This window comes from Dasypus novemcinctus, chromosome 18 (genome assembly GCF_030445035.2).
Source record: "Dasypus novemcinctus isolate mDasNov1 chromosome 18, mDasNov1.1.hap2, whole genome shotgun sequence".
Lineage (NCBI taxonomy): Eukaryota > Metazoa > Chordata > Mammalia > Cingulata > Dasypodidae > Dasypus > Dasypus novemcinctus.
Window position 1 is genome coordinate 80,170,643 of NC_080690.1, and position 27,476 is coordinate 80,198,118.

The following is a 27,476-nucleotide window of genomic DNA, read 5'->3' on the forward strand; positions in this document are numbered from 1 at the left end:
CACCCGGCACTCAGCACCACCAGGGGCCGTCGCTCGTTTCCTTTATTTATATTTGCAATATGAAATAACAGCTCCGCACGAACACGCTCACACCCACGCCAGCTTGGGAGAAGGGCTGGGGACAAGGCCACTTGGCAGCCGGGGCTGGAGCCTGACACGCAGGACGGTCGGGGGCCCAGCCAGACCCCGCTGGCCCACGAGAGGCGCAGAGTGGGAGGGAGCTGTGGGTGCCGGCGAGTGTGCCCAGGCCCCCGGGAATGTTCCTGGGGAGGGCCTTCCCGCAGGGCTGGGCAGGCGGGCCCTTCTGCGCCCGGCCTGGGTGAAAGTGCAGGGGTCGGGGGGCAGGGAGGGAGGGCGAAGGTGCAGCCCTGCGGCCCGTGTCCTCACCCTCTCCTCCCCGGGAGACCTGAGCTGAAGGCCAAGTGTGCCGGGCGCGGGCAGGAGGGAGGCTGCCCCACCCGCTGCTGCCCTGCCTCCCCATTCCGCCCCCTGCACGTACAGAGAATATATAACATAGGTCCCTTCCTGCCTCGGCCGACTCTATATCTTTATTCTCGGAGGCAAAGCTCCGTAATTTCTTTTTCAGTGCAAACGGGGTAGGATGGGGGCCTGCCTCTCCCTGGCACCAGCCTCCTGGGAGTCCAGAAGAGAGAGCGGGACAGGGGAGGGGTGGCACTGGTCGACGGGAAGGTGGGGGCCATCCTGGGACCCCGGCCCAGCCCTGCCCTGGGCAGAGCCCGCCGGAGTGTGGCGATGTGGCCGCCCCGCCCCTGGGCCCGGCTACCTGGGAACAGAAGAAGACGGCGGTGAGGGCGGGCGCGCCTCCCCCAGGACCCCCGCCCCCGGCCCGGCCTGCCCGCACTCACTGGGAGCCCGGCGCTGCAGACCCGCCCGGGGCAGAGCCATTGGGCGTCAGAGGTGGCGGCTCCAGGGCCTGGGCACTGTTGAGGAGGGGACACAGGCGGTCACTCCTCGCCCACACGGGCACCGTCCCGCCCCGGGCGGTGCCCACCACTCACCTCTGGCTTTGGGGAAGCCCCAAGGGCTCTGGGCTTTTCTCCCCCTCGGTGGCCTGGGGGAGCTGGGGAGCCCCGGAGGCTGGAACAGAGGTAGAGGGGTCTCCGGGAACACTGCGGATGGGAGTGTCGTGTCAAGTGCTGCCCCAGTCCCAGCTGCGCTCACTTGGCGTCTTGCCACGGCAGGCCCAGACACAAGCCCCCAACCCTGTGCCGGGGAGTGCCCGGCCTGGGGGGTCAGATGGCACAGGCGGTGCCCACTGCTGGGTGAGCACCCATGAGAGCACGGGGCGGCAAGAACCCCCGGCAGCCGAGGCCAGCACCTGGCCTGGCAGGCAAGGTGTGGGCAGCTCCGGGCGCGGCCAAGGGGCCAGCCTCTTGGGTACGAGCACAGCAGCCCCCGTGCCCTCCCTAGTGAACCATGCCCGGCCCTGTCACCTGTCGGAGGAACTGGGGGCGTATTGCATCCCGTTGAGGGTGGCCTGGAGGTCCCCAACACTGACCAAGGCCTGGCAGGGGGCTGTGGAGGAAGAGGGCACCAAAGGGCAAGGCTCAGGACCAAGAGCCCGGCTGCAGGGAAGGCTGGCGTGGGCGGAGGGCCGGCTGTGCGGAGGGGGTCAGGCAGCGCGTGGAACCCGGGGGGACAGGGACAGGTGGGCCAAGGAGAGTGCAGGTCTTGTGAGAAAAGGGGACACAGGCCACGGGGGACACGGGATGTAGAGGCCGCAGAGGGGCAGGTGTGGGGGACGCGGGGGAAGCGGGGGCAGGACGTGCGGGCAGGGCACAGGGGATGCGGGCTGTGGGGAACGCCAGGCACCGCCGCGTGCATAGAGCACAGGAGGCTCACCCGAGGGCTCGGCAGCGCGGCCGACTGCGGCTTCCTGAGGTGCTGAGGGGGGCGCGGGGTCCTTAGACCTGGAGGAGGGATGCAGCCAGAGAGTGGGCCAGGGCCGGGGCCAGGGCACAGTCCTGCTCCCCGGGCCGGAGCCGCACCCCGTGCTCACCTGACCTGCAGGGTCCTGCTGGCCGGAGGGGTGGCCAGGTTCTGGGAGGGGAGGCCCTGGGGCAGACTCGACCCCCCTCTCTCGGAGACTGGGGGGCCTGGTGCAGTCCCCGTAGGCACTGGGTCAAAGGTGGCTGTCCAGCTGGGGCCTGCAGCAGGGGGCACAGGGAGCAGAGGGTGGGCGCGGCAGGCAGGCAGAGCCCCCTGCCCGGCCACGGCGTCCACGCTGGCTGTGCCCTTCCCCGCACACTCACCCTGAGGGCTGGGGCTGGGACACAGGGGGGAGGCCACCCCTCCCCTGGCCACGTGGCGCACGCCGTTCTCCACGTCCTCCTCTGTGTCCTCCTCGTCCTCTTCCTCCTCCTCACTGTCTGTGCTGCCTCCACTCCTGCCCCAGAAACCGCTGCATGAACCCGCTGGGCTGGGGCAGAGGGCCAGCCCCACGGCACAGCGCAGGAGCGGAGCTGGGGCGGAGCAGCGGCGTGCGCAGGCCGCGGCTGAGTGCCCCTGACCAGACAGCCCGCCGGCCCCTTTCTCCAGCCGGAGGCTCTGTGAAGGCAGAGAGCCAGGCGTCCTCTGCCCTGCACTCGGCTCTCAGAAGGCACTGGCTCAGGTGGCCGCTCGAGCCGCCCACTGCGGGCTGGCTGCTGCCCGGCCTACCTGCCCGTCAACGGGGAGTGGTGAGGCCACGCGCTCTGCTCCTACAACGCCACGTGCAGGTGGCTGTTCCAACAGCACAGCTGACAAAGAACGTAAACGTAAAGGAATATGTTTCTACACAACTAAAGAGAAGCAGAAGCGCTCAGCAAACTGGGAACTGACAGGGACTTGCTCAACACGATAAAGGGCATTCATGAAAAACCCAAGACTGATACCGTGCTGAATGGAGACAGGCTGAAGTGTCCCAAAAGATCAGGACGCCAACGACACCATTTCTAGTCAACTGTACTGGAAGTGCTAGCCAGCGCAATTAGGCAAGAAAAAGAAATAAAAGACACCTGGGTTGGAAAAGAAAAAAAAGCCACCACCTCTATCTGCAGATAACAGAAGACTGAGAACCAATGCCCTTGCTCAGGGAGGATGCAGTGCAACACACAAAGTCACAAAGTCACAAAATCTACACTCGCAATGTACAACCCCACAGTGAAACTAAGCAGAAGGTTCCACTTACAATAGGAAAAATAAATGCTCAACCATCTCTAGAAACTACGAAACAGTGAAGACCTGGATAAATGGCAAGACACACAGGTTCGCGCGTGAGAAGCCTTGAGGCTGAGACGGCAATGCTTCCCAACAGACCTGCGGTCAACGCAATCCCTGCCAACATCCCCATGATCTAGCAAACGGAACAGCCGGTCGCAAATCGGCAAGGGGCCCAGACAGCCAACACCCCTGAAAGAGAAGACCAAAGCTGGAGGACTCACGAGGTCCTATTTCAAAAGTCACTACAAAGCGGCGGTCGTCACCGCGTGGTGCTGGCGTGAGGACAGGCATACAGACCAATGGGACAGAAACAACGTGGAGACAAACACACACTTCCATGGCCAGCTGGTTTTCAACTAGGGAGCCAAAACCACGTGCCGCGGACTGAATCGTGTACCTCAAAAAACACGTTTCAAGCCTGAGCCCGTGCTCCTGGGGTGAGAACCCATTTGTGAGTAGAATTTTAGAGGTGGCTGACTGACCGAGGGGGCCATGAATGTCCTCACAGAAAACAGAGACTGGACACGGAAGCCAGGAGGAGCCAGAGGCCCAGGCAGACGGCCCCGTGCAGAGGCAGAGCTGCCACCCAAGAAACCCCAGGGCTGCGGCACAACGCCCTGGGGGCTGCGGCACAACGCCCTGGGGGCTGCAGACCTGCAGCCTCGGGGAGAAGGCCCAGCTCGTCATGACCTCGAGGCTGGACTTCCGGCCTCCAGAGTGGTGAGACAGGTGGTTCCTCTTCCTCAAGCTACCCGGCGGGTGTGTCTGTCGAAGCAGCCCTGGCACACCAGGACACTGCGCGAGGGAATGGTGGTGGCAAAACTGGATTTCCCAAGCCGAAGAAGGGAAGCGGGCCCTCTTCTCATACCATGTACAAAAAGTTAGCGCAAAATGGATCAATGACCTAAATTCAACAATTAAAACAATAAAACTCTTAGAAAAAGCACGGAGTGGTAGTAAATATCCACAATACTGGACTTGATGATGGTTCCTTAGATATGATGCCAAAAGCACAAGCAACAGAAGAAAAATAAATAAAACAGACTTCATAAAAATTAAATATTTTTGTACATGGAAAGTATTAAAAAGAAAGTGAAAATACAACCAACAGAGTGAGAGAAAATAATTGTAAACGATGTATCTAATAAAAGTCTAACTATATCCAAAACACATGAAGAATTCCCACAACGTGACAACAAAACCACCCAGTTAGAAAGAAGGAATCCAATCGCCACACCACCAGAGAATTTGCACTAACGACCAGCACACAGCACCCGCCGCTGGGGCAAGGCCCATCGAAGCCAGTGAGGACCCACTCCACCCTCCCTGGGATGGCTCCGATCAAGACATAGGAACAGCAGGCACTGGTGGGCCGCGGCGAGGTGGCAGCGTGGGCACGGGGCCAGGCGTCGCCCTGCGCCTGAGCCGGGTGCCGACAGGGCCCGCCAAGCTGCCAGCCGAGGGCCTGTGCACTCGACTCGAGGCACGTTGCACATCGACAGAACGTGAAACAGCGCCCTCCCCTAGAACACGTCTGTGGCCAGAGGCTCTGGGGCGTAGGCAGCGCTGGCCGGCACACACGGGCGTGGGCCTGTCAGTCTGTGGCTTCCGGCGCTGGCCAGCGCTGCAGAAACACACTGGATGTCTGCATGGGCGCGGCGGCCGCCAGCCCTCCTCTGGCTGCCTGGGGTCCCGTTACCACCTCTTTGGGAAGCCCTGACCAAGCGCAGAGCTATTGTGCTTTTCAGAGGCAGGCCGAGCTGCGGGAAGGCGAGGGCACCCCTGGAAGAGGCGGCCTGGGGCTGCTTAGCCAGCCACCTGCGAACCAGCCTCCTGCGCCTGGTGGCTGTCACCTCAAACTCAAAGCACCCCAGCTCCCACACACACCATGTCCTCTTTGTTCTTCAGTTCACCCCCAAATGGGGAGAGCGGTTTGAAGAGGCCTCTGACAGTGGCAAAAGGAGCTCCTGGGACCCCGTGGTGCTGAAGCTGGGAGAAGGGAGGTGGGAAGGGGGTGCTGGCACGGCCAGGCACAGGGGACAACAGACCCCAGACTCACCGGGCACTCTGGGGCTGGCCCAGGCGCGCACCCCTCACTGGCGGGCGGCTCTGCCAGGTGCCATCCTCGCCATCTGATTCCCCAGACCCCTGGCCCTCCTCGTCCTCCTCCTCGTCGTCGAATTGCTGGATGCGGTCCTTGTAGCAGATCTCCAGCAGGTTGGAGTTGGGCTATGGGGAGGGCGGCAGAGTGGGCGGTGCTGCCCACAGTCCGTGCCCGCCCCCCGCCGCGTGAGGGCCGGGGCTGCACTCACGTTCTCATCGTCGGCGTTAAGGGAGAAGGTGATGCTGGCCGTCTTGTCGAAAGGTGCGCTGGGGAGGGAAGGCCAGAGGCCCCATGAGCGAGGGGGAGGAGCGCCGGCGAGCTTTGGCATCGTCCCGGCAGGCAGCTGCTCTGACCCCAACACACCGGACAGCCGTATGCGCCAGTGGTGGACCCAGCCCACCAAGCCAGAGACCGCGCCACATGCTCAAGTCAGGCCGTGCCAGGCTGCATGGCAGCAGTTGTCCTTGGTGAGAACACATGGGGCTGGGGAAGCTGAGCCAACTGGTCAGCCACGACTTCTGAAAACTGGCAAAAAATGCCCAAGGGCTCTACTGCTGTCGACTTCTTCAGCAAAAATGCACCGCAGACCAGGTGCAGGGCCAGGCACCGGGCGACCCCAGGAGCACGGACACACCAGGCTAAGCGCCCTCGCGGGCTGGGACCATAGCGCTTGGATGGCAGAACAGTCATCTCTGGGACCCTGGAAACACGAGGGCAGGATCCCGACGAGGCCAGCCCAGCGTCTTCCGCTGCCCTCGCTCAGCACACCCGGGGCGTCAGGACAGCGTGCACCTGCCCCAAGCAGCTCCAGTCACCAGCAGCGCCGACAGCCCTGCGCAGCTCTGCCTCTCCCAGAAGTTCCACAGAATCAGGACTCCTGGACGGAGGAGCACGCTCCTTGCGAGCACGAACGTGCTGCCACACGGCCGTCGGCATACAGGACCACGCAGAGCGGGCACTGCCGGCAGCCTCACCTTCTGTGAGCCCTGCACCGCTCTCCCCCAACGCCGGGCTCTGTGCGTCTACACACGTGTCACCCTGCCCCACGGGCCAGCAGCTTTACCACACGCTCCCGTAAGGAGTGCCGGCTGACCAGCGGCCAGCATTCCACACCGGGCACCGAGCTGGGTGCTGGGTGTGTACTGCTCACGCAGGTCAAGGACCACCCTAGATGGAGCAGCAGAGCACGGGTGGCGGCGGTGTGCAGGAGGAGCGGGTGCCCTGGGCCACCCCAGGACTGTGCTCCCGCCCCGGCCGGCTGGGCTCTCCTGGGCTGGGAGTCCCAGATGGACGTCTCCAAGCCCGAGATAACAGAAGCACCCATCCACTGTTTGTTCCAGCCCTCCCGCTTCAGGCTGGTCTGCGCTCAAGCTCTGTCACCCACTGGAATTCACGCTGGGAGGAGGAAGCCACGAGGCTCCTTTGGCTCCCAAGGGCTGGCCAGCACCGTCCTCGCAGCAAGCAGCCTGTCTTCTCCACCAAGACGCCTCTCCAGGGCCCTCAGTGTGGAAGGAGCGCTGCCCAGGCCTCCGGCATACTGGGCTCCACAAACACGGTCTCCGGCCTGCACCCTGTGCAGCAGCAGGAAGCAGCCCAGCCCTGGGGCGGAGGAGCGCGTTTCCCAGCCGAGAGCGGCTCTGGGCCTCAGTTTTCCGGGCTGTCACAGGCTCGCCCTCCAGAGCGTGGTCACGACAGCTTCCGAGGGACGCCCATGGGAAGCTCCCCACTGGGGCAGGAGCCTCGGCCGCTCCCAGGCACCAGCCACCGGCACGGCTGGGCCCGCCCGGCCCCACTGGCCCTCTCCTCGCTGGGCCAGGCCTTGCTCCAGCCGGCCCCTCCACAGCATGGCCTGAGCTCAGGGGCGGCGCCCTCCTGCTTGTCCCCGGTGCAGACTCAGTCTCCAGAAGCGCTCCTGTTCACTCGCCCCTCACTCATGGCTCCACGTGCAGGAACCTGCCCCACGGGCTGCTGGGGGCTGGCTCTGGACACACAAAGCTCCGAGGCTGCACGGCCCCGAACCCCTGGGTCCCTGTGGCCCCCACCCCCCAGCATCTGCGGTCCCTGGCAAACCCCCGGCCTGCGTTTCAGAGAAGGCTGAGGTGGACAGGTGACACCCAGGCTGGGGGTCAGGTGGGGGCAGAAGCACACTCAAACCAAGGTGACCACGGTGCCAGGGGCAGGCGAGGGGTGGGGGCCACAGGCAGAGGTGGCACTGGAGAGACGTGTGAGGGGGCACGTGCCACCCTGGGGGTATGGCAGCCCAGGAGAGAGGCTCGGGAGGATGGCACAGGGCCCAGAGGGCACGAGAGCGAGGCCTGGCTGACGGGGCCGCAGGGAAAGAAGGGCCGCGCCAGGCGCCGGGCAGGACACTCACTTCACGCTCTCCTCCTGCTCCCCAAACTCCTCGTCATTGAACCCGAAGTGGTCGATGAAGGCTGAGGTCATGCGCTGCATTTGGAAGTCCATGAAGGCCTGTGGGGGCAGATCAGCCAGGGAAGGGGGGCCAGGGTGCAGGGGCGGGGCTAGGGGTGGAGCCAGGGAGGCAGAGGCGGGGCCAGGGGAAGGCGGGGCCAGGGGAGGGCAGGGCCAGGGAGCAGGGGCGGGACTGGGGGGCAGGGCCAGAGGAGGGGAGGGCAGGGCCAGCAGGAGCCCAAGGAGGGTCAGGGCTGGGGACAGGGTAGGGGCCTAGTGCTCAGGGACCCCGAGCCCAGCCCACCTGCTGCAGCACGGCTTCCTCCGGGAAGTGGAACTCTTTGAGGCGGTCGTCCTCATCGTCACTGGAGGAATGCAGGTGGTGGGTGTTCACCTGGGGATGGGCGGGGTGTCAGGGCAGGGACAGCAGGCAGCTCTGGGGAAAGGAGCGGAGGGGAAGGGGCCACCGGCTGCCGGAAATGAAGAGAAGCAGGAGAGGGGTGGAGGAGTGCCTGCCTTTGACAAGGGCCCAGCCCCCAGCCGCCACAAAGACAGCCCGCGGGTGGGAGGCACAGCGGGTGGGGGCACAGGGGGAAGGCACAGGGGGCACACGCCTGCCAGGCCTCACCAGATCCACCATGTTCTTCTTGTTGGTCTCGGCCAGGGGTCCCGACACAAAGGCCTCCCAGCGCTCCTGCTGCTCCCCCGGCAGCTCTGCACCCAGGGAGAGCACAGCTGTCAGCGCCCCGGGGCCTCGCTCACCCCGGGGCAGGCAGGCAGGCCCCTGCCCAGCCCCGTCTCCTCACCCTTCAGCAGCTGCCCCAGCTGCTCGGCATGGGGCCCCTTCTCCGCGCTCTGCACCAAGGCGTTGGCTATCCGCGTCAGGTGGCCCATGTAGCCTTTGCGCTGGCCACCGCCTGACCTAGGTGCGGACAGAGGGCCACAGTGGCACGTAGCGCTAGCCCGCGCGCACCTCCCCACGGCCCAGGGTGGCCCAGGCACTCACTGCACACGGTCGTTCTCCTCCCAGGATGCCAAGATCCGCTCAACCAGGCGGCACCGCTGCAGCAGCTACGAGGAGAGGTGGAGCTGACACCGCGGGCAAGAGGGCTGGGAGCCAGCGCCATGGGCAGGGCCGGCCTGCCCAGCATGCTTTGCTGCTGCCACACCCAGCGCCCACAGCAGGGCACCTCCTGGGGCCAGGGTGACTCCCCGCAGCGACCACCATGCCCCAGGGGTGGGCACAGCACGGGGCCACCCACCACCCTGGCCCCTCCTGGCACACAGCCACGCCTGGCCTTTCCCCATAGCCTCCAGCCCTTCCCAGGGCCGCCACGCTCAGCCCGCTGCTGCTCCAGCACAGTTCTGAGCTCGCCTCCCAGGACGCCGCTGCCCACCTCTCCCAACCACACCCCGGGCCCGAGGCCGCTGACCAGGACTCGCTGCAGGAAAGCGTGCCCCTGGAGAGAGCAGCCCTGCCCCTCACTCACGTGTGCAACAGCAGGGCTGGCGGCGGGCACCTCGGGGTCACTGTCGGGAGGGGGCCCCGTGCTCAGCATGGCGCTCACGAACATCTCCACTTGTGCGTGCAGGAAATTGTTGTAGACATAGTGGAAAAAGAGGTCCTGCGGGGCGGGGCAGCACCGGCCAGGTTGGTGCCCGAGGGTCCCCGCCCCGCCCCCAGGCCCCCACCCCGCCCTGCACCGCACCAGCACGGTGTTGGGCACGTCCAGCGCCAGCAGCTCCTGCGTCAGGGCCGAGTCGCCGGCGCCCAGGGCGCTGGCGAGCAGCTTGACTACGTGCAGCCGCGTGTTCCCCAGCGGCGGGTCCAGGTGGCCCCACGTGGTCTGCAGGGGCTCCAGCTGCAGGGGAGGGCAGAGGCTCAGTTCCAGGCCCGCAGAGAAGGGCTGGTTCTGGGCGCCCTCGCCGACGCAGCGCCCGGCGCACCTTGGGCGGCTGCAGCAGGAGCTGCCGGAAGTGGCTGAGCTGTGGCCGCAGGGCGTGCAGGGCGCCCGCGGTGGACGCGGTGCTGTCCAGGGTGCCCTGCGCCAGGAGCTCCAACTGCCCGTCCACACTGCAGAAGAAGTTGTTCATTGTCACAGCGTCAGGCCTGCAGTGAGGACAGGATGGAGGCCGTGACCCAGGACCCGGAGCCCGCAGGAGGGACGGGACGGAGGCCGTGACCCAGGACCCAGGAGCCCGCAGCGGGGACGGGACAGAGGCTGTGAGCCACGACCCGGGAGCCCGCAGCGGGGACGGGACGGAGGCCGTGAGCCACGACCCGGGAGCCCGCAGCGGGGACGGGACGGAGGCCGTGAGCCACGACCCGGGAGCCCGCAGCGGGGACGGGACGGAGGCCGTGAGCCACGACCCGGGAGCCCGCAGCGGGGACGGGACGGAGGCCGTGAGCCACGACCCGGGAGCCCGCAGCGGGGACGGGACGGAGGCCGTGAGCCACGACCCGGGAGCCTGCCCCCGGGGCTGCTCACACGCAAGGGCCTTGGGCACAGAGGCCAGCACGGGGGGAGCCGCCAGGGCTCGGGTGGCTCCTCTGGGAAGCAACTGACTACGCAGCTTACTGTGGATGAGCAGGGAGGGGCGGGGGCTGGAGGGAGTGCGGCCTGGTGCGAGCTGGGGAGAGTGGGAAGGCTGCAATGGGGCTGTGGAGGGGAGACCAGCTGGCCGGGGGGACGGTGCAGCAGACACGCAGGGCTGGGACTGGGGGAGGGGCCTTTCCAACTGGGCGGTGAGGCAGCAGGGACAACTGAGCCCCTGACCCCTGGGGCTGAAGGACCTGCCCGAGGAAACTGGGCGGCCTGTCAGGTGCTTGGGTTCTGGGGTGGCTGCTGGGGTCCAACAACCCGGAGCAGACCCCAGCTCCACCGGAGCAACTCAGGGCACTTTGCTCGGCTGCAGCTACTCCCCTCTCCAAAACACAAGCAGGAAGTGGAGCCTCCCAGAACTCTGTCGCTGCTGTGAGGGGTGATGGCACGGCTGTCGCCCTGCAGGGGACATCTGCAGACACCCCTCTCAACAGAAGACCACACAGAAGGTCAGCGTGGCCCCCGGCGCAGACCGCAGAGTCGCCCGCCCTGGGGGAGGCCATGCCCATGGGCGCCAAGGCCCGGCTCAGGGTTCCCAGAGGGCGGCGCGGAAGCACCTGGGCCGCCGGGGCTCCAGCAGTGCCAGCAGCACCTGGATCCCGCTGACGATGACAGACGGGCTCTGCTCGCCCTCCAGCATGTTGCTCAGCAGCTGCTCGACCGTCTCCTGCCTGCAGCAAGCACAGGGTGAAGGGCGGGCCGAGGGCCCAGGAGCGGCCGCCCGCCAGCCCCGCACGTACTTCTCCAGCGTGGCCAGCAGCTGGTCGGGCTCGGCGCCGTCCTGCACCTGGATCATCTGCTCCCGGCTCAGGCGGATGATGTCACACAGGGACTGGGCCGCGTTGGAGTGTTGCTGGTGGGGGGGGGACGGGGTGAGCCTGAGCCGGGCCTCCCGGGAGCCCTCAGGCCCAGGGACGAGTATGCTCCCGTTCTGCCAAGCACCTGGAAGGGACAGCCACACACAGAGGAGCCCAAGTGCTGCGAGGGCCGCTACGACCGGGGAAGGGAAACCAGGACCGTTGCCGGGAAGCGTCCACACGGCCTGCACGGGCGGCCACAGCAGCACCTGTCAGCAGCCACAGGGGGCATGCCGAGGGCCCTTGGGCAGGTGAGGTCAAAAGGAAGGTGGTCGGCACGCGTGACGGGTGTGACTCTGAAAGCAGCAAGCTCTGCTCCACACCACAACACGGACCAACAACGCAAACACTGCGTGGGGTCAAAGAAGCCCTGGACGGGTAAATCCAGCAAGAGAAGGACTGGATGGGAGCTGAGCATCGCGGGGCCGGGGGTGCAGGGGAGAACAGCGCACGTTGCCAGCGCCAGAGATTACTCTGGGTGACAGACCCCTCAGAAGTGGGCTGCGCTGATGGCACGAGTACTAAAGGTCCTGGGAGCCGGCTAAGCTCCCCACCACACGGGCGAGTGAGTGACGCGGTCTGGTCAGAGCTCAACAGAGCTGATACAATACCGGAACACGCCGCGAGCAGGGCTGGACCCAGGCCAAGCGGCAGCTGATGCGCTTCCACAGCCCACCCAGCTGCCCCCGACCCCGGCCGCCAAGGGAGCCCTGGGAGCCACGGTACTACAAGCCCACAGGCCCCGTCCTAGCATGTGGTGGGGGCCAGACAGGGGCCAGGTCAGACCCTAGGACCCTAGTGGGACCTGCCCCTCAAAGGAGGCCCGAGCCGGCGCTCCAGCCGCGGAAGGCTGGCTCTGCGTGCAAAGTCCTGTCGTGGGGGAGCGGGCTCTGCCTCGGGCCTCCAGGCACCCGGTCATGAAGTACACAACACGCGCTCTCAAAACGCTTCACTTCCCGCAAGGCGTTTCTTCAAAGGGGCCAAACAAAGCAGGCGCGGAGACCAGAGAGGGACAGATAGACGCCCCAGCATGGCCTTGGCACTCACACTGTCATCTCTAGACGGGTGGATCAGCTCGATGAGGCGCTGGACAATCTTCTCCTCGTTGAGCCACTGAGGACGAGAGACAGGGCGCCAGTCGGCGACAGCCCTGCCTTGCCGTGGCCCTGCCCTCCTGCCACCCTGGGTCACAGGCAGAAGCCCAGGGGAAGGGGACGTCGGGCAGAGGGGACGCACGTTGACCACGTCCTGCCTCAGCTGGGGCCGCTCCACACAGGTGAGGAGCCGCAGCAGCAGGTCCATGATGGCCGAGGTGCCCAGGTGGCGCAGCAGCAGGTCCACGAAGTCATCCTTCTTCCGCAGGAAGGACACCAGCTGGGGGGGGGGCAGGTCAGGCAGCCCAGGCGCCACGCGCAGCACACCTGCCTCCCGCGTCCGTCCTCCTGCCCCCCCGGACCCCTGCCACCTCCTGCCCACCCGCGGGCGCACCTGGTCCGTCTTGCGGTTGATGAGGATGCCCATGACCTTGCTGAAGAAGCTGGCGAGCAGCGGGTTGAGGCTGCCACTGCTGCGCAGGAAGCCGTAGAGCCGGTTCAGGAGGGTCTCGTCGGCGCCCAGCGCGTCGTTGATCTGGGGCACGTCTGACGTCAGGATCTCGCATGCCACGCTGGGGTACCTACAGGTGCAGGCAGGGTGGGCTTCCGAAGGAGCCCAGCCCCTGTGCCCACACCACCAGCCCAGGGCTCCTGGGCCTCCCCCACGGGGCATGTCCTGCCCTGCCCGCTCCCAGGGCACTGAGGGTCTTCCCGGCCGCCGGCCCGACCCTCCCCTGGTTCCCGCTCCCCGACCCTGGTCTGCCACCACCCGTCCATGCCGCCGCCTTCGGCCCAGGCCCTGCCTCCCACCCAGCTGCAGCTGCGGCTCCACACCGGACCCTGCCGGGACCCTGCAGGCCACACGCCCACCCCCCACCAGAGCCCAGCCTGGTGCCAGGCTTCCAGGAGAGCTTTGAAGCCTCCACACAAACGGCCAGAAGCAAAGAGAAGAGCACAGGCGGGAGCAGGAGGGGCGGACAGCGCCCCCAACCCGTGCCTGCTCCAACAGGCAGGCACTGGCCGAGCCCAGGACATGTGGGCAGGGGAGCCCACTCCTGTGGCTCACGGCCCAGGAAGGAAGGCGTGCGGAGAACTACAGGGGGACCACCGCTGTCTGGACAGTGCTTTAAGCACACCAGGGCCTCAAGGGTCCCCGGAGCATGTGCGCACGGAGGCCTCTGAGGCCGCAAGCTCCCATCTCGTGGGGCCTCACTACTTAGCCTAAGTGAAAGAAGAGAAAGAAAAGGAAAGTGCACATCTTTCCACACTCGAGCTGGGCTGAAGCACCAGAGACTAGTGCAGAGGAAAAAAGCCAGGCCCAAGAGGTGCCTACCATGTGAATCCCATCAGAGGACATTTCTGAAATAAGACTTGCAAATGGAACGCAGGCCAGGGGCTGCAGAGGGCCAGGGACTGGGGCTTGTGGTGATGGGAACGCCTGGAAGATGCACCGCGACGGCCGGGAGCCTACACGGGGAGCCTACACGGGGAGCGCCTACACGGGGAGCCTACACGGGGAGAGCCTACACGGGGAGAGCCTACACGGGGAGAGCCTACACGGGGAGCCTACACGGGGAGAGCCTACACAGGGAGCCTACACGGGGAGCCTACACGGGGACAGCCTACACGGGGAGCCTACACGGGGAGCCTACACGGGGAGAGCCTACACGGGGAGAGCCTACACGGGGAGAGCCTACACAGGGGGAGCCTACACGGGGAGCCTACACGGGGAGAGCCTACACGGGGAGAGCCTACACGGGGAGAGCCTACACGGGGAGAGCCTACACAGGGGGAGCCTACACGGGGAGCCTACACGGGGAGAGCCTACACGGGGAGAGCCTACACGGGGAGAGCCTACACGGGGAGAGCCTACACGGGGAGCCTACACGGGGAGCCTACACGGGGAGAGCCTACACGGGGAGCCTACACGGGGAGCGCCTACACGGGGAGCCTACACGGGGAGCCTACACGGGGAGCGCCTACACGGGGAGCCTACACGGGGAGCCTACACGGGGAGAGCCTACACGGGGAGCCTACACGGGGAGCCTACACGGGGAGAGCCTACACGGGGAGCCTACACAGGTGGAGCAGGCAGGGCTGCTCGCCGCCCAGACCACACAGTGCCGAGGAGCGCGCAGGCCCACAGGAGGGCTCTGTATGACTGGCACCACTGCGGCAAGGCAATAACCATCCCTATAGAAACTTCAATTGAAAAAACAGCAAGAAAGAAGCTGGGGCAAATGGAACACTGGCCAAACATGGCTCTGGGAAAACTGGGGGTAGCTCATTAGGATACTTCCTCCGTCTTTGGTATGTCTGGAAAAATCCAGAATAAGAACTTTGAAGAGCAAGTATAGCACGTGGTGTGGCTCAGCGCGCAGGCCCCGTGGGGACCCAGAGTGTGTGTCTGGGCCCCGCCAAGCTGCGGCAGTGCGCGGCCTGACTTCCCCTGCCACAGTTTCCTCAGCCCTAAAGGAAGCGGGGAGGCCTGCCCCAGACGGCCCAGGGCCTCGGGGCCATGCCTGCATGCTCACTTGTAGCGCAGTCGCTCCTCGCCGCTGGCAGGGGGCTCCTGGGTGACCCAGGCCACCATGGCCTGCAGGTGGGGCGGCTGCAGCAGGAAGTCCAGCAGCTTGCGGTTGACGACCTTGCACTCCTGCAGCACGTCCTCCTCGTCCAGCAGCTCAGGCAGGCTCAGGCCCTCGCGCTCCAGCAGCGTGTCGATGTGCGAGCTCGTGTGCAGGTCAAACTTCCAAAACATGGCGCCCTGGAGGGCACAAGGGGAACTAGTCGGTGAAGTGGCTGCAGAGGGCCCCATGCCAGGAACGGGGTGGGCAGGGGGAAGGGAGGGAGGGCGGACGTGAGGGCCCGGCCCCAAGGCCCCCACAATGGGCAGGGTCGGGTATCGGCACAGACTGCCCTTCCAAGGCCTCCGCCACCACAGTCCTGGGCACAAGGTGCCCGTCCAGAAGTCAACCACAGGCCGAGGACCCACCACATCCCCCTGGAGGACATGCGGGCCGAGACACAACTACCAGCGCTCAGCCGCTGCCTGCAGCTCGGGGCTCCCCAGCCTGGAACAGCCCCCTCTGCAGAGCTCAGACCTGTGACTCCGGCTCAAGAGCAGCCTGCCAGTCCAGTACCAGACCTGGGGGTGCTCAGGCCTGAACACCTCTCCTAGCCCCCCGCCTCCCTCAGTCACCCCTGACCCAGCAGCTGCCAAAGGAAACCGAGATGGCCCCGGCGGTTCCCCAGGGCCAGGAACCGCCTCTCTTCAGGCCCCACGTACGCCTGGCCCTGGGCGGCATCGGACCTTGCGACCAAGTGGACACAGGCCCAGGCACTCCTGAGGACCTCCAGGCCCCACACTGGGCGAGACACCACGGGGGCCGGAGCCCAAGCCCTGCTCATCCAGGACTCTCCAGCTCCCCTGGGCCTCTGGCATCAGACTTTCTGGCCCGTGCTTGCTCGACAAATCCAAATCCCACACCCTGCGGTCCCCCGGACGCGACTGCTCGTTACCCAGGACCAGGGGCGGGGCGTGGACAGGCAGCAAAGGAATTCCGTGAGGTGGCCAGGTGGGGCCGCTGCCTGGACACTGCTCCCCCAGCTCTGGGCCCAGGTGCTCCTCAAAATAAAAACAACCCAGCCCCTTGCAGGTAAAACCAGGGGTCCAGGAGCATGGCCGGGGGCCAGAGTCACCAAGGTGCTGAGCGGCAGAGCACAGCAGCCCCTACGGGGGCCCCTGGCCTGAGCCTGGCCACCAGCCCGAGGCCCCAGCAGCCCCTCTGCACCCAGGGGTGCCACAGCCACGAGGGTAAGCGCCTCCAAGACCAGACGGCCTGACCCCAAATGGTGATTCCGAGGGGCTGCCCCACGTCTACGGGCATCCCCACCTCTTAAGACCTCTCAGTCCCCAGAGGCCACTGCCACCTCCAGGGGACCGCTGAGGACGAGCCTGGGGCGGGAAGGCCAGCTGGGGAGGCCGGGAGCTGCACCTACCCTGGAAGGCCCTGCCTCCTCCAGAGATGCCGGCCCCCAGCTAGGGGTTCCCGGGGAGGAGGCAGCCAGGGGCAGGCAGGCCCCCCAGGAGCAGAGGGCAGAGGACTGAGGCTGGGCCGCTTCAGGGAGGAGCAGAGCCCCCCACGGAGGGCCCACTCCAGCCCTTCAGCCGTCCTGCACCCGAGCACCTCCTTCTGCCCCTGGACTGAACACCCTGCCACAGCCCCCCAAGTGTCACAGCAGAGAGAGAGGCGCCCCCACCTCGCCAAGGCCGAGAGCCCCCAGCCACTCCAATCAGCACCTGCCTCTGCACCTGCCCCTGCTGACCTCCCCTCCCCCGAGCACACCCGGGTCACTGCTCTCTGCATGCCGCCCCTCTAGGGCCCGGGACTCAGGCCTCACCTGCATGCCGGCGCCCCCTGCATCACAGCCGTCCTCATAACCACCCCAAGGAAGGCACCGCACCCCACCTCATGGAGGAAACAGTGCTCCAGGGCAGTGGGCCCAACCAGGCTGAGGAGCACCAGCACCTGTGCGGAGGACGCACTCGGCAAACACTGACAGTGACTGCAGCTGAAGCCCAAGCCCTGCGGCTCCCTCTCTGCTCCAACATTCCTGGCAACAGGCAGCCCACCATCTCAGGACCTCAGAAAGGCTGCATGTGCGCCGAGTCCAGGCAGCCTTCCCTCAGCTCCCCGCGCCCAGCCCCCTGTGCCCGTGACCCACAGGTCCTGCCAGCAGAAGCGGGCTCAACCAGTCCTCAGAGGGGCCCGGCAGGCTCCAGGCCCCACGTCGCCGTGCTTGCCTCTCCGTCCAGCACCCTGGCCCAGCCACACGCCAGGCGGCCCACCCACGGAGGCCCAGCAGTTCATGCCTCACCTTCGTCCACCCACAGGCCACGACCCCTCTAGCTGCTCGGACAGAAACTCAAGGCACCACCTGTCCCTTACGCACTGAAGGCCAGGTACCCCCCTGCCGTAGCCAAAGCCCAGGCCCTGCATCCTGCACCGCACCAGCCCGCCAGGGCGTTCTGAACCCAGGCAGCTGCCTCTGCCCAGGACGGCCCCCAGAGCCTGCAGGACCCTCGCCCCTGCCTCCTCACCCCAGCCGCACTGGCCCACTCCCTCCCCAGAGCACACTGGGCTCGGCACTTCCTCAGCCACACGGCACGTGCCAGCCAGGCCAGGCTGCACTGCACCAGCACTGCCTCAGCGGCTCTGCGTGCTGAGGGCTCTGTGACGACGCGGGCAGAAGCGCCGTCCCGCCACCGTGGTCATTCAGGGCAGTGTCTAGAACCTGGGCGGTGACAGAGGCCCAGAATCAGCCGTGCACGAACACCCCATCTCCAAAGCACCCCTGCCTGTGGAGCTGTCTGGGGCACAGGGTCATGAAACCGCCCGGGCCCCCCGGGCATGTGAAGGGCTCCCTAAATCATAAGGAGGGAGGCGCAAACCCCCCCACGGCAGGGGCAAGGAGGAAGGGAGGCCTGTATCTCTCTGTCAGCAGGCCGCAGGGGTGACGGCCACCGTGGCGGAAGAGGAGGAAGAGGAAGGAGTGGGGGCGGCAGGCTGGCGCGCGGAGCCAGGGCCTGGGTGCCTGCTTCCGGCCTCAGGCTGAGCAACGGCAAAACCCCGCTGCCTCGAGGGAACACAGAGCAGAGCCTGCTGCCCTGCGAACACACTCGGCGAGCCCTCACTTCCGGTGGCTGGCAAGTCCCTGCCTGTCCACAGACCCTAAACCCAGTTTCCCCCTTGACAAGGAGGCATTCACAGGATCGATGTCCACAAGGGATCTGGGTTCCCGGGACCAGAGCCCTCCAGGGGCAGCCACCACCTTTTCACAGCGCTGCCAGCTTCTGGCAGGAGAAGCCAGGGGCAGAATCTCCAGGGGCCAGAGTCAGGCCTCTTCCCTTGGAGGCCAGAGAAATGAAGAGAGATCCAGATGGCTAAAAGCTGTCCCGGCAAAGCGAAAGGGGCAGCCCAGGCCCTCACAGTGCCCAAGCCAGGTCCACGAGAGGCAGAAAGCAGCTGCTGCAGCTGGAGACAGGACAGGGGGCGGAGTCACGGGCACAGGGTCTCTCTCTGCGGTGACGAGCATGTGCTGGTACTGTTGTAGATGGTGGGTGCGTGACAATGTGAACGTGACAATGTGAACACTGCTAAACCGTACACTGTAAATGGCAAAGTTGTAAACTGATATCTCAATAAAGCTATTACCCCCAAAACAAAATAAAAACACTGACCCAGGACCCCCTGGACAGGGCCAACTCAGGCCCCAAATAACCCGACCTGAGAGCGCAGTGGGCCTGGCAGAGCTGAGGGCCACCAAGGCCCAAGACAGCCACTGGCAGGACCCGTGGGGAGGTCACTCCCAGGCAAACCTGCGGGGCGCCTGTCCCCACAGCATCACCGCCCTCCAGGGTTGAGGTGTGCAGGTAGGAGGCACAGGCTGGCGGAGGCCCTCGCCCTGCCTGTCACCACTGGGATCCAGCCACCCGCTCCTGTCTAAAAGCATCTGGTCCGAGGAGGCACTGCTGCCGTGGCCCCAAATCCCTTCTGCACGCTCCAACCTCGCCGCCTGCCGTGGGGAGCAGGTCAGGCCTCCCCAGGAGCCCGGTTTCCCAGGAAGTGGGGCAGGGGGCCGCCAGGCAGTGTGGGGCCGTGCAGGAAGGGCACAATCTGGGGAGGAGGGCCTCGGCGTGGCCCCCCCAAGCTTTCCACCTCGGACGCTCCTCTGAAACCTGGAGTCCAAAAGGAGGAAACGGACCGGTGGTGATCAGACCCCCCGGTAGCTTGTCCCCAAGCTTTCCACAGAAGGGAGAAGTGAGAAAAAGGAAAAAAAGACCTTCCCCGCCACAAATGCTCAGCCCGCTCCAGCCCTCCTTCGTGACCGGGCAGGAAGCACCGGGAAGCAGAGGAGACAGGTAGCTTTGTCCTCTCTCTCCAACCTGGCAGCACTCAGCCTCTCGTTCGCTTTTTGCCATCGGGAAAGGGGGCGTCTGCCCACCGCAGGGCGGTGGTCCTAACCCAGGGCAGGTGCACTGGCCCCTCCCTTGCCCGTCCTGCTGCTGACACCTGGCTCAAGGCCCCTCAGGTCCATATGTCCATACGTCCATACATCCCGGCACAAGGGAAGGAGAGCCATGACCCTAAGGATGCCTACACCAAAAACACGAGGAGAAACCCACACCACCTGCTTTACTACAGGACAGAAATACTCCCCTTCATTCACTCCTCCGGCAGACACCACCCCCACCCTTTGCAACTTTTAGCAACTTCAAGAAAACGGAAGTGACTACCAATGGTTTTTTAGCAACCGTTTGAAAACCATGACAAGGGCTGCAAACAGAAGGAGGGGAAATTATAAATGAGAAAGGAAGCCATTAAAAATGAAATCTACCTCTGCAGTTCTCCTTCTGCCGGGCCTCCAGCATCACCTCTTGCTTCTGGTTGTGCTGTTCCCTAAGGCCGTGAACACCAGCTGCCCTGGCAGGCCCCTGCCAGCCCGGCCCCAGCTCAGGCTGGGCCTAACTGCAGCTCCCTTTGAGGGCCGACTCTTCACCTGCCACGCTGCCCTCCCTGAGCTGGGAGCCGACGAGCCCAGAGGCGTCTGGGCAGTGTCCCGGGATGGGCCCCGGAACCGCCCAGCCTCAGCAGCTGGGGCTGCAGCACGGCAGGGCCACGGCAGCCACTGGCCCGCCCCGGGAGTACAGGCCCACTCCAATTAGGGCTGGAGCTCTAATTAGAAACGGGCTGGGCAAGCCCAAGGAGGGGGGAGAGCCTGCTAGCCACCACCAGCGCCCTGCGCCCGGCCCCTCACAGGGCGCGGTTCTGAGGATGTGAGGCAGCCTCCCTCTAACTTCCCCTCAAGCCCTGACAGCTCTCAGCTGAACCTGGAGACGGTTGGGGCACCCATTTCAAAGAGCGCGGAAAGGGCCTCTGCATGTGACCGGGCTTTCGGGTGAGGCCAGGCAGCTGCAGGCCTCACCACCACCCAGCAAGCAGGTGTCAGGGCCTTTATGTGGGAGAGGGAAGGCCTGAGGCCAGAGAAGGAAGGGGACCGGGCCAAGGCCACACAGGTGGGAGCTGTGAGGCCTTGGCAGGGGCTGCGCAAAAACCCAGTTAGACGAAGCCCCGGGCACCTCTGCAGACCCCAGAACCACACTCTGTGCAGAGGGGGTGCCTCTGGCTCAACCCCAGGGCACAGAGAAATCAGGAAATGAGAGACTGGGGATACCTGGCAAGGACGGAGTGGAGTCCAGGGCCCCCGTCAGGCCCTGCCCTCCAAGTGGCCATAGGTGCAGTCAAGCAGGAAGCCCCAGGAAGCGGACTTGGCCCAACAGACAGAACGTCCACCTACCACATGGGAGGTCTGCAGTTCAAACCCCGGACCTCCTTGACCCGTGTGAAGCAGGCCCACGCGCAGTGCTGATGTGTGCAAGGAGTGCCCTGCCACGCAGGGGTGACCCCCGCATAGGGGAGCCCCACGTGCAAGGAGTGCACCCCGTAAGGAGAGCCGCCCAGTGCAAAAAAGTGCAGCCCACCCAGGAATGACACCGCATACACGGAGAACTGACGCAGCAAGATGACGCAACAAAAAGAGACGCAGATTTCCGGTGCCGCAGACAAGAATAGAAGCGGACACAGAAGAACACACAGCAAATGGACACAGAGAACAGTAACTGGGGCGAGGGGGGGGGAGGGGAGAAATAAATAAAAATAAAAGCTTAAAGGAAAAAAAAAGCAGGAAGCCCCAGGCCTTGGGAAAACAGAGGGGCAGGGCAGCCGGAGGAAAGCCCCGTGATGGAAGGCCAGAGAGGCCCAGGGCCGAGCCCACACTCCAAACTCGGTCTGTGTGCGGCCCCGGCCACGGCACAGAGGCCCATGAGCCACAGGCTCCTCGCCTGTGAAGCACCTCTCAGGGAGCAGGGGCACTTCCTGGAGAGAACCCAGGAAGGAAACCCCCTGCTCTGGCATGGACAGGAGGGCAGCCCGCCTCTCCAGGTAGCTGCTGAGCCCAGGAGCTGCCACGCCCCTCACCTCCCGCCACCTCGTGGCTGCCGCTCCTGTTGCTCCTGCCCTGCCTGGCACACACTGCTCCCTCTAGGCCCTTCAGGCCTCGTGCAGACCCCGCTTCCTGCAGGAAGCCTCCCTGGGCTGGGCTAGGGGCCTGCTCCTGCTTCCCCACATCGCACCCCAGGACAGCACCTGGAACTTCTGGTGAACAACAGGCCCATTTCGTCAAATGCCTGGCCCTTGAAGGTGGCAGGCCCACCCAGGAAAGAGCTGTCTGTCCTTGCTGAATTCATGGAATCTGAAGTCCAGAGGAGGAGGGTGATCTGCTAAGGTTACTAAGCCGTAGATCTTAAAAAAAAAAAAAAGACACAGGCGAGCAGGTTCTCTTCCAAAGGGAAGAGGTCCCCGACGGCCCAACACGGGCTAAGTACTAACCACCAAGGAGATGAAAATAGGTCCTGATCAAGACAGCGGAGCTGGAGGCTTCAGGGGTCTGCTCCCCCCAGAAGTTTGAACCACCTCAAGAACTGGCAGAGACATCTTCCTCAACGCTCCAGAGAACAGCCAAAGGACTACAGTAACAGGGCAAGTGCTGTAGCAAGGAAAAGGCCACTTACAAGCAGAGACTCTCGTGGCGCCCTGGCTGGCCCCTCCCGCGCACAGCGCGGAGCTGGGCACGCTCCCAGCGCGAGCCCTGGGTCCCATCCTGGAGCGGGCAGAGGAGCTCACTGTCACACACCTACCGGGAGCGTGCAAGTCTGGCCCGGTCTGTTTGGGGTGGCCTGAGGGTCACCCTCCCAGAATGCGCTCCGCGTGAAGTCGGCCCCAAGAGCTCTCCTACAGAACGCTCCGGCTGTGGCAGGGCAGGGAGGCTGTGCCGCCTGGGGCAGGGCACTGCTGGCTGCGGGTCAGGCAGTGCACTGCCCAGGACTGTGAGGAAGCTGCTTCCTAGGGAAGAGGGGACATTTGGAACCAGGTGAACGGGGAAATTCCTATGGCCACGTGCACATGCCCCAAACAAAACCCAGAAGCAGAACAATCAAAGAAGCCCCTGTGCTTCGGCCGGAACTGTTCTCTAAACTCACAATGAAGGAGAGCCCTCACACAGGTCAACCTGCAGCTCTGGGAAAGATGTTTTCTTTTCTTCCATATTTTTCGGTTAGCTCCTGGCACTTAAGGAAAGCTCTGTTCTAACACTAGCTGGTGCAAGCTTAAGGAACAGAAGGGTCAGAGTCTAAATTCCAGTGGTAATGCATTAAAATATAAAAATGTCCAGGTTTCAACAAAATTAATTACAAAACACAAAGAAAAAGGAAGCCACTGCCCAGGCAAAGGGGAGGAGGAAAGCATTAGAAAGCATTATTGAGGAAAACCAGGCCTGAGATGTTCCAGACAACGACTCCTAAAAGTCTTGAATATGTTCAAAGACAAGGAAAACCTGGAGAGAACTAAAAGAAAATTAGGAGAACGAAAGATGAACACAAGTGTATCAAAAGGGAGACGAGAGGATGAAAAGGAGCTGGAAGACCACAGTGACAGAAATTAAAAACTCCCTGGAAGGGTTCAACAGCAGACTGGAGCTGGCAGAACAGTCAGTGAACCTGCAGCTTAAGACAACCGAAATCATCCAGTCTGCCTAGAAGAGGAAAGAGGGAAGAAAAAGGACAGAGCCTGAGGCACCTGTGGGACATCATCAAGGTACACTGTGATGGGGAGTGGGGGCAGCTCCATGGTTGGGCACCTGCTTCCCATGTATGAGGTCCCAGGTTCAATCTCTTGTACCTCCTTAAAAAAAAAAGAGTACACTGTGGGATTCTCAGAAGGAAAAGAGAGAAAGAGAAAGGGGTAGGGAAAACATTCAAAGAAATAATGGCTGAAAACTTCCCAAATTTAACACAAAGATGCTCAGTGAACTCCAAACAGGATAAACCTGAATAGACACACACCATGATGTCTTATGATCAAACTGCCAAATGCCAGAGAGAAGAAAATTCGGAAAGCTGCAAGAAAGGAGTAGCATGTCACATACAAGGGAGCCCCAATAAGATTAAGTGCTGATTTCTCAACGGAAACCATGGAGGCAGGATGGCAGGAGGATGATATATTTAAAGTGCTAAAAGCAAAAAAGAATTGCCAACCAAGAATTCCATATCCAGGGAAGCAGATTTGGCTCAACTGATAGAGCGTCCGTCTACCACATGGGAGGTCCAGGGCTCAAACCCCAGCCCATGCGCAGTGCTGATGCGCTCAAGGAGTGCCCTGCCAGATGGGTGTCCACTGCGTAGGTGAGCCCCAGGTGCAAGGAGCGCACCCTGTGAGGAGAGCCACCCCTCGTGAAAAAAAAAAAGCGCGGCCTGCCCAGGAGAGGTGCCGCACACACAGAGAGCTGACGCAGCAAGGTGACGCAACAGAAAGCGGCACTGTCACGGTGCCACTGACAAGAATAGAAGCAGACACAGAAGAACACACAGCAAATGGACACAGAGAGCAGACAACTGGAAGGGGGGATACATTTTTGAAAAATTTTTAAAAAAAGAATTCCATATCTGGCAAAAATGTCTTTCAAAAATGAGGGAGGGATTAAGATGTTCCCAGATACATAAAAGCTGAGGGACTTTGTTATCACTAGACCTGCCCCACTAGAAATACAAATGGGAGTTCTGCAGGTTGAAAGGCCACTAAACAACTGACTGAAGCCACATGAAGAAACAAAGATCTTCGGTGAGGGTAACAACATGAGTAAATATAAATACCACTAATACTGTGTTTTTATTTGTAATTTCAACTTTTTACTTCCTACACGAGACAAAAAGCAAATACATAAAATATGAGAAATCAATGGCTCGGGACCCACAATGTAGAAGTATGTCACCTGAGACAAAACTATATAAAGGGGGGGAGTGGAGAGGTATAGGAATATAGTTTATGTGTGCTACTGAAGTTGCATTGGTAATAAACAAGATTGTTATAGCTTTAAGATGTTAAATTTAAGCCCCATGGTAACCACAAAGAAAATATCAGAGATTATGCAAACTTAGAGAAGAAAAAGTTTGGGGGAGGGAGGAGTGGGTAGTCAGGAGTTAATGCAAAATGGGGTGTAGGGTTCTGTTTAGGGTGAAGGGAAAGTTGTGGTGGGGAGGGCTACAGCACTGTGAATGTTTCATCCCACTGAACGGTGCTTGGGAGGGTCTGGGATGGGAAAATGGATGCTATATATATGTTTCCACAATTATGAAAAAAGGAAGACAAACTAAAGAGATACTGACAATTAAATGCAATACATAATCCTGGATGAGAACTAAGAATGGAGGAGAAAAGGCTCAAAAGGACATAAGGAAAAAAAAAAAAAAGGAAAATAAGACTGTGAACTTTTCTATCAGTGTTAAACCTCTTGAACATGATAACTGCACTGAGAGTAGTTACATAAGCCATCTACTTGTTCTTAAGAAATGTTTGTGGCAGAATTAAGTGCCCAAGTATTATGAAGTTGCAACCTGCTCTCAAATGTCCAGAAAATACATAACAGATACAGATGATAGAATGATATGGCAAAGGTGGCACAACATTAAAACTGGTGGAGACATGGAGTGGGTGTAGCTCAGTGGTTAAGCACATGCTCTGCATGTACAAGGTCCCAGGTTCAAACCCCAGTACCTAAAAAAAAATTGGTGAATCTGGGTATGGGGGTGTTATGCTGGAATACTCTGCATGGGGGCTCATACTATTTTTGCAACTGTTCTATGAGTTTGAATTCATTTCAAAATAAAAAGTTTGAAAAATTTCTTAAATGAAATGTTATAGATGGTGGTGGGGGAAGACAAAAGTAAATGAAAATACACAACTCGCAGATGCACACAGGCACTCCCTCACTCAGGGCTCTCAGCCACAGCACAAGGGCCACTGGGGTGGGGTGACCCCCTGCTGGGGTCTTTCCAGCACCCTGACGATGCTGAGCAGCACCCCTGGCCTCTACCCACCAGGTGCCAGAAGCGTCCTCGTGACCACCAAAAACTTCTCCAGATCTTGCCAAATGTCCCTGATGGGGCAAAAGCTACCCGAGTTGAGAACAGCTCTGACAGATGCTACCAAGCTAAATATAATACCACTAACAAGCCCCGATTCTGGAGCGCTCACTCTGCCCTGCATTCTGCTAAGGCTTCTAAGTACACCAAACTCACCCCCAGGACCACCCTGAGAGACCCTCCCGTGACTCCTGCTTTCCAGATGACACAGGTCTTGACTGACAAGCCCAGCAGAGCCAGGACTGAAACCTAGTCTGTCTGACAAAAGGTCTTGCTCTAAACCACTGGCCTTCGCTGTCTCCCAAGTGGGCTGTAACACCCCAAAAATCGAATCACATGGTCTTGTTCAAGATACACAAAATGATATATGTTAGAAAAAAGTTAAAAACAAACAAAGAGGGCACATTTTAAAAAGAGCAAACCATTCCTGCTGCCATTCCCCTCAGGAAGCGCCTGTCCCAGGGTGTGGTGGGCTCTGCCACCTGTGCCTTACTCTACAGGATCCGGATGCAAACCCACATCGGACTCTTCAGGCAAATGTGAGTCACGGCAGCGTTCACTTTGCGTGCTGATGGTGAGAACCTGACCCCCGAATCAGCTTCTTTACAACTCTGTACACCACATCTGAAAACATATCTTCCTTTCCAGAAACATCCTGCTTTTTGGGCTGCTGTCAGTGATAATGACTGTGCCCTCAGCACAGATGTGCGTATGTGTATGAGCATATGTGCGTACTTGTGTGTAAAAAAAGCAAGCCAGAAAGACCCTCCCCGAATGTCCCGCTCGAGGCTCTAGCTTTGCCCACTCTCTCCAGTGGAGCCGCCCAGGGCCCGAAACCCAACTTTCCCACCTTCACATATTTGCAGGCGCTGCTCCTTCCCCCCGGAATGCCCTTCCTCCCACACTCCATCTGTCAACCGCAACTCATCCTTCCTCGACAGTGAAAGCCACGGGCCCAGCCAGTCTCCCCAGCCCCCAGCCCGCCCTGGCCTCCCGCAGCACCCTGAGTTACCTCCATCACAACACCTCACAGCGATTGTGACCGGCCGGCTCTGCCTTTGTCTCCCCAGGGACCCAGCCCCCATCCAGGGCAGGGCCAGGCCCAGCACCGGGCACCCTGCCCTGCCCTCAGCAGGCCTCATCTCACACAGACGGGACCAAGACTTGGCTCCTCTAGTCTGCGCCGGTTCCTCAATCCCACCGCCCAAGAAGCCAGAGCCAGGCAGGGAAGCCACAGTCAGGGAGAAGGGAAAGCCCGGCTCCCCATCTGGAGAGCCCAAGGGTCAGCCAGAGGGCAACGGAGTTCCAGAAAGCAAGGCAAAAGGAAGGGGAGCGAGGCAGAGATAGGGGCGAGGAGGAAGAGGTGAGGGTGTGGAGGGAGAAGATGCCTGGGGGTGGAAGAACAAGGCGGAAGAGACTAGGGGGAAGAGATGAGGGTGCTCAAGGGGGAGGTCCAGGAAGGGGTTGGGGAACGAGGGGGAAGAGCTGGGGGGCGGCAAGAGGAGGTGAGGTAGAGGTAGGAGAGACTCTGGGCAGGCCTAGGTTACTCTCTAGACTTGGGGGGATACGGGGGGAGAGATGAGGGGGGTCCAGAGAGGAGAAGGATCCGAAGGAAGATGGGGGTAGACCCGAAAGGGAAGAGGCTGGGATTCTCCAGGGGCACTTCGGTGGGGCTCCAGGGGATCCTGGAGGGAGGCTGCACTCTGGGTAGGGGTCCCGGGGCGCGGTCGGCTCACCTGCGCGGGGGGGCGGCGGCTCCTCGCACTCGGGGCTCATCGGGGCGCCCCCCCGGCCCCGCCGGCGGCGGCTCCGGCCCCTGCTTAGGGGCCCGGGATGTGGGGGCGGGGGCGGCGTCGGGGTCTCGCGCAGGCGCCCGCGAATCAGTGGGGGGCCCCGCGCGCCGAGAGCCTCCGAGTTCGGGGCTGAGCACGGGCGGAGGGCCGGGGGTCGCGCGGGTGCCTGCGGGGCTCGAAGGCGACGGGCAGGGGGTTGGCCGGGCCGCGGAAGCCGCGCAAGGCCTCGGCGGGGCGCGGGGGAAGTCGCCCCGGTCTCCCCGGCCCAGGCCGGCGCCCCGCAGAAAGACAGGAGGTGGTCGGGAAAATGTCGTCTTCCGGCGTCCCAACAGGCCGCAGTGCCGCGTAGCGG

The 27,476-nt window shown here is 62.5% G+C and overlaps 1 protein-coding gene across 4 annotated transcripts; it reads right to left on the reverse strand.

Annotated features, from left to right (window-relative positions):
• Positions 1-24: 24 nt before the first annotated feature.
• PPP6R1 (protein phosphatase 6 regulatory subunit 1) lies at positions 25-27,207 on the reverse strand. Of its 4 annotated transcripts, none has more exons than XM_058280835.2 (24): positions 27,068-27,207; positions 14,827-15,059; positions 12,687-12,873; positions 12,435-12,572; positions 12,246-12,311; positions 11,082-11,194; positions 10,899-11,012; positions 9,686-9,848; positions 9,448-9,600; positions 9,229-9,363; positions 8,745-8,809; positions 8,545-8,660; positions 8,367-8,452; positions 8,043-8,132; positions 7,701-7,798; positions 5,535-5,592; positions 5,282-5,451; positions 2,274-2,407; positions 2,021-2,168; positions 1,864-1,931; positions 1,455-1,536; positions 1,020-1,130; positions 867-941; positions 25-784 (listed from the first exon to the last, which is right to left on the reverse strand). In XM_058280835.2, the coding sequence occupies exons 2-24, from the start codon at positions 15,051-15,053 to the stop codon at positions 781-783; spliced, it is 2,601 nt and encodes an 866-aa protein (XP_058136818.1). In that variant the 5' UTR covers positions 15,054-15,059; positions 27,068-27,207; the 3' UTR covers positions 25-780. The 4 variants fall into 4 exon arrangements, with proteins under 4 accessions (XP_058136818.1, XP_058136817.1, XP_058136816.1 ...); XM_058280834.2 differs by lacking the exon at positions 27,068-27,207 and adding an exon at positions 26,182-26,256 and having other exon boundaries at positions 9,686-9,812; XM_058280833.2 differs by lacking the exon at positions 27,068-27,207 and adding an exon at positions 26,182-26,256.
• Positions 27,208-27,476: the final 269 nt, after the last annotated feature.

What these genes read in the sequence shown, in the direction of transcription:
- PPP6R1 (XM_058280833.2), bottom strand. Translation starts at nt 26,241, where the DNA reads ATGGAGTGTGGGAGGAAGGGCATTCCGGGGGGAAGGAGCAGCGCCTGC. An exon ending in CTGGAGCCCCGGCGGCCCAG is followed by an intron (nt 9,849 to 10,898) that starts GTGCTTCCGCGC and finishes TCCTCACTGCAG; the next exon opens with GCCTGACGCTGTGACAATGA. An exon ending in GCCCCCAGTTCCTCCGACAG is followed by an intron (nt 1,131 to 1,454) that starts GTGACAGGGCCG and finishes TCCCATCCGCAG; the next exon opens with TGTTCCCGGAGACCCCTCTA.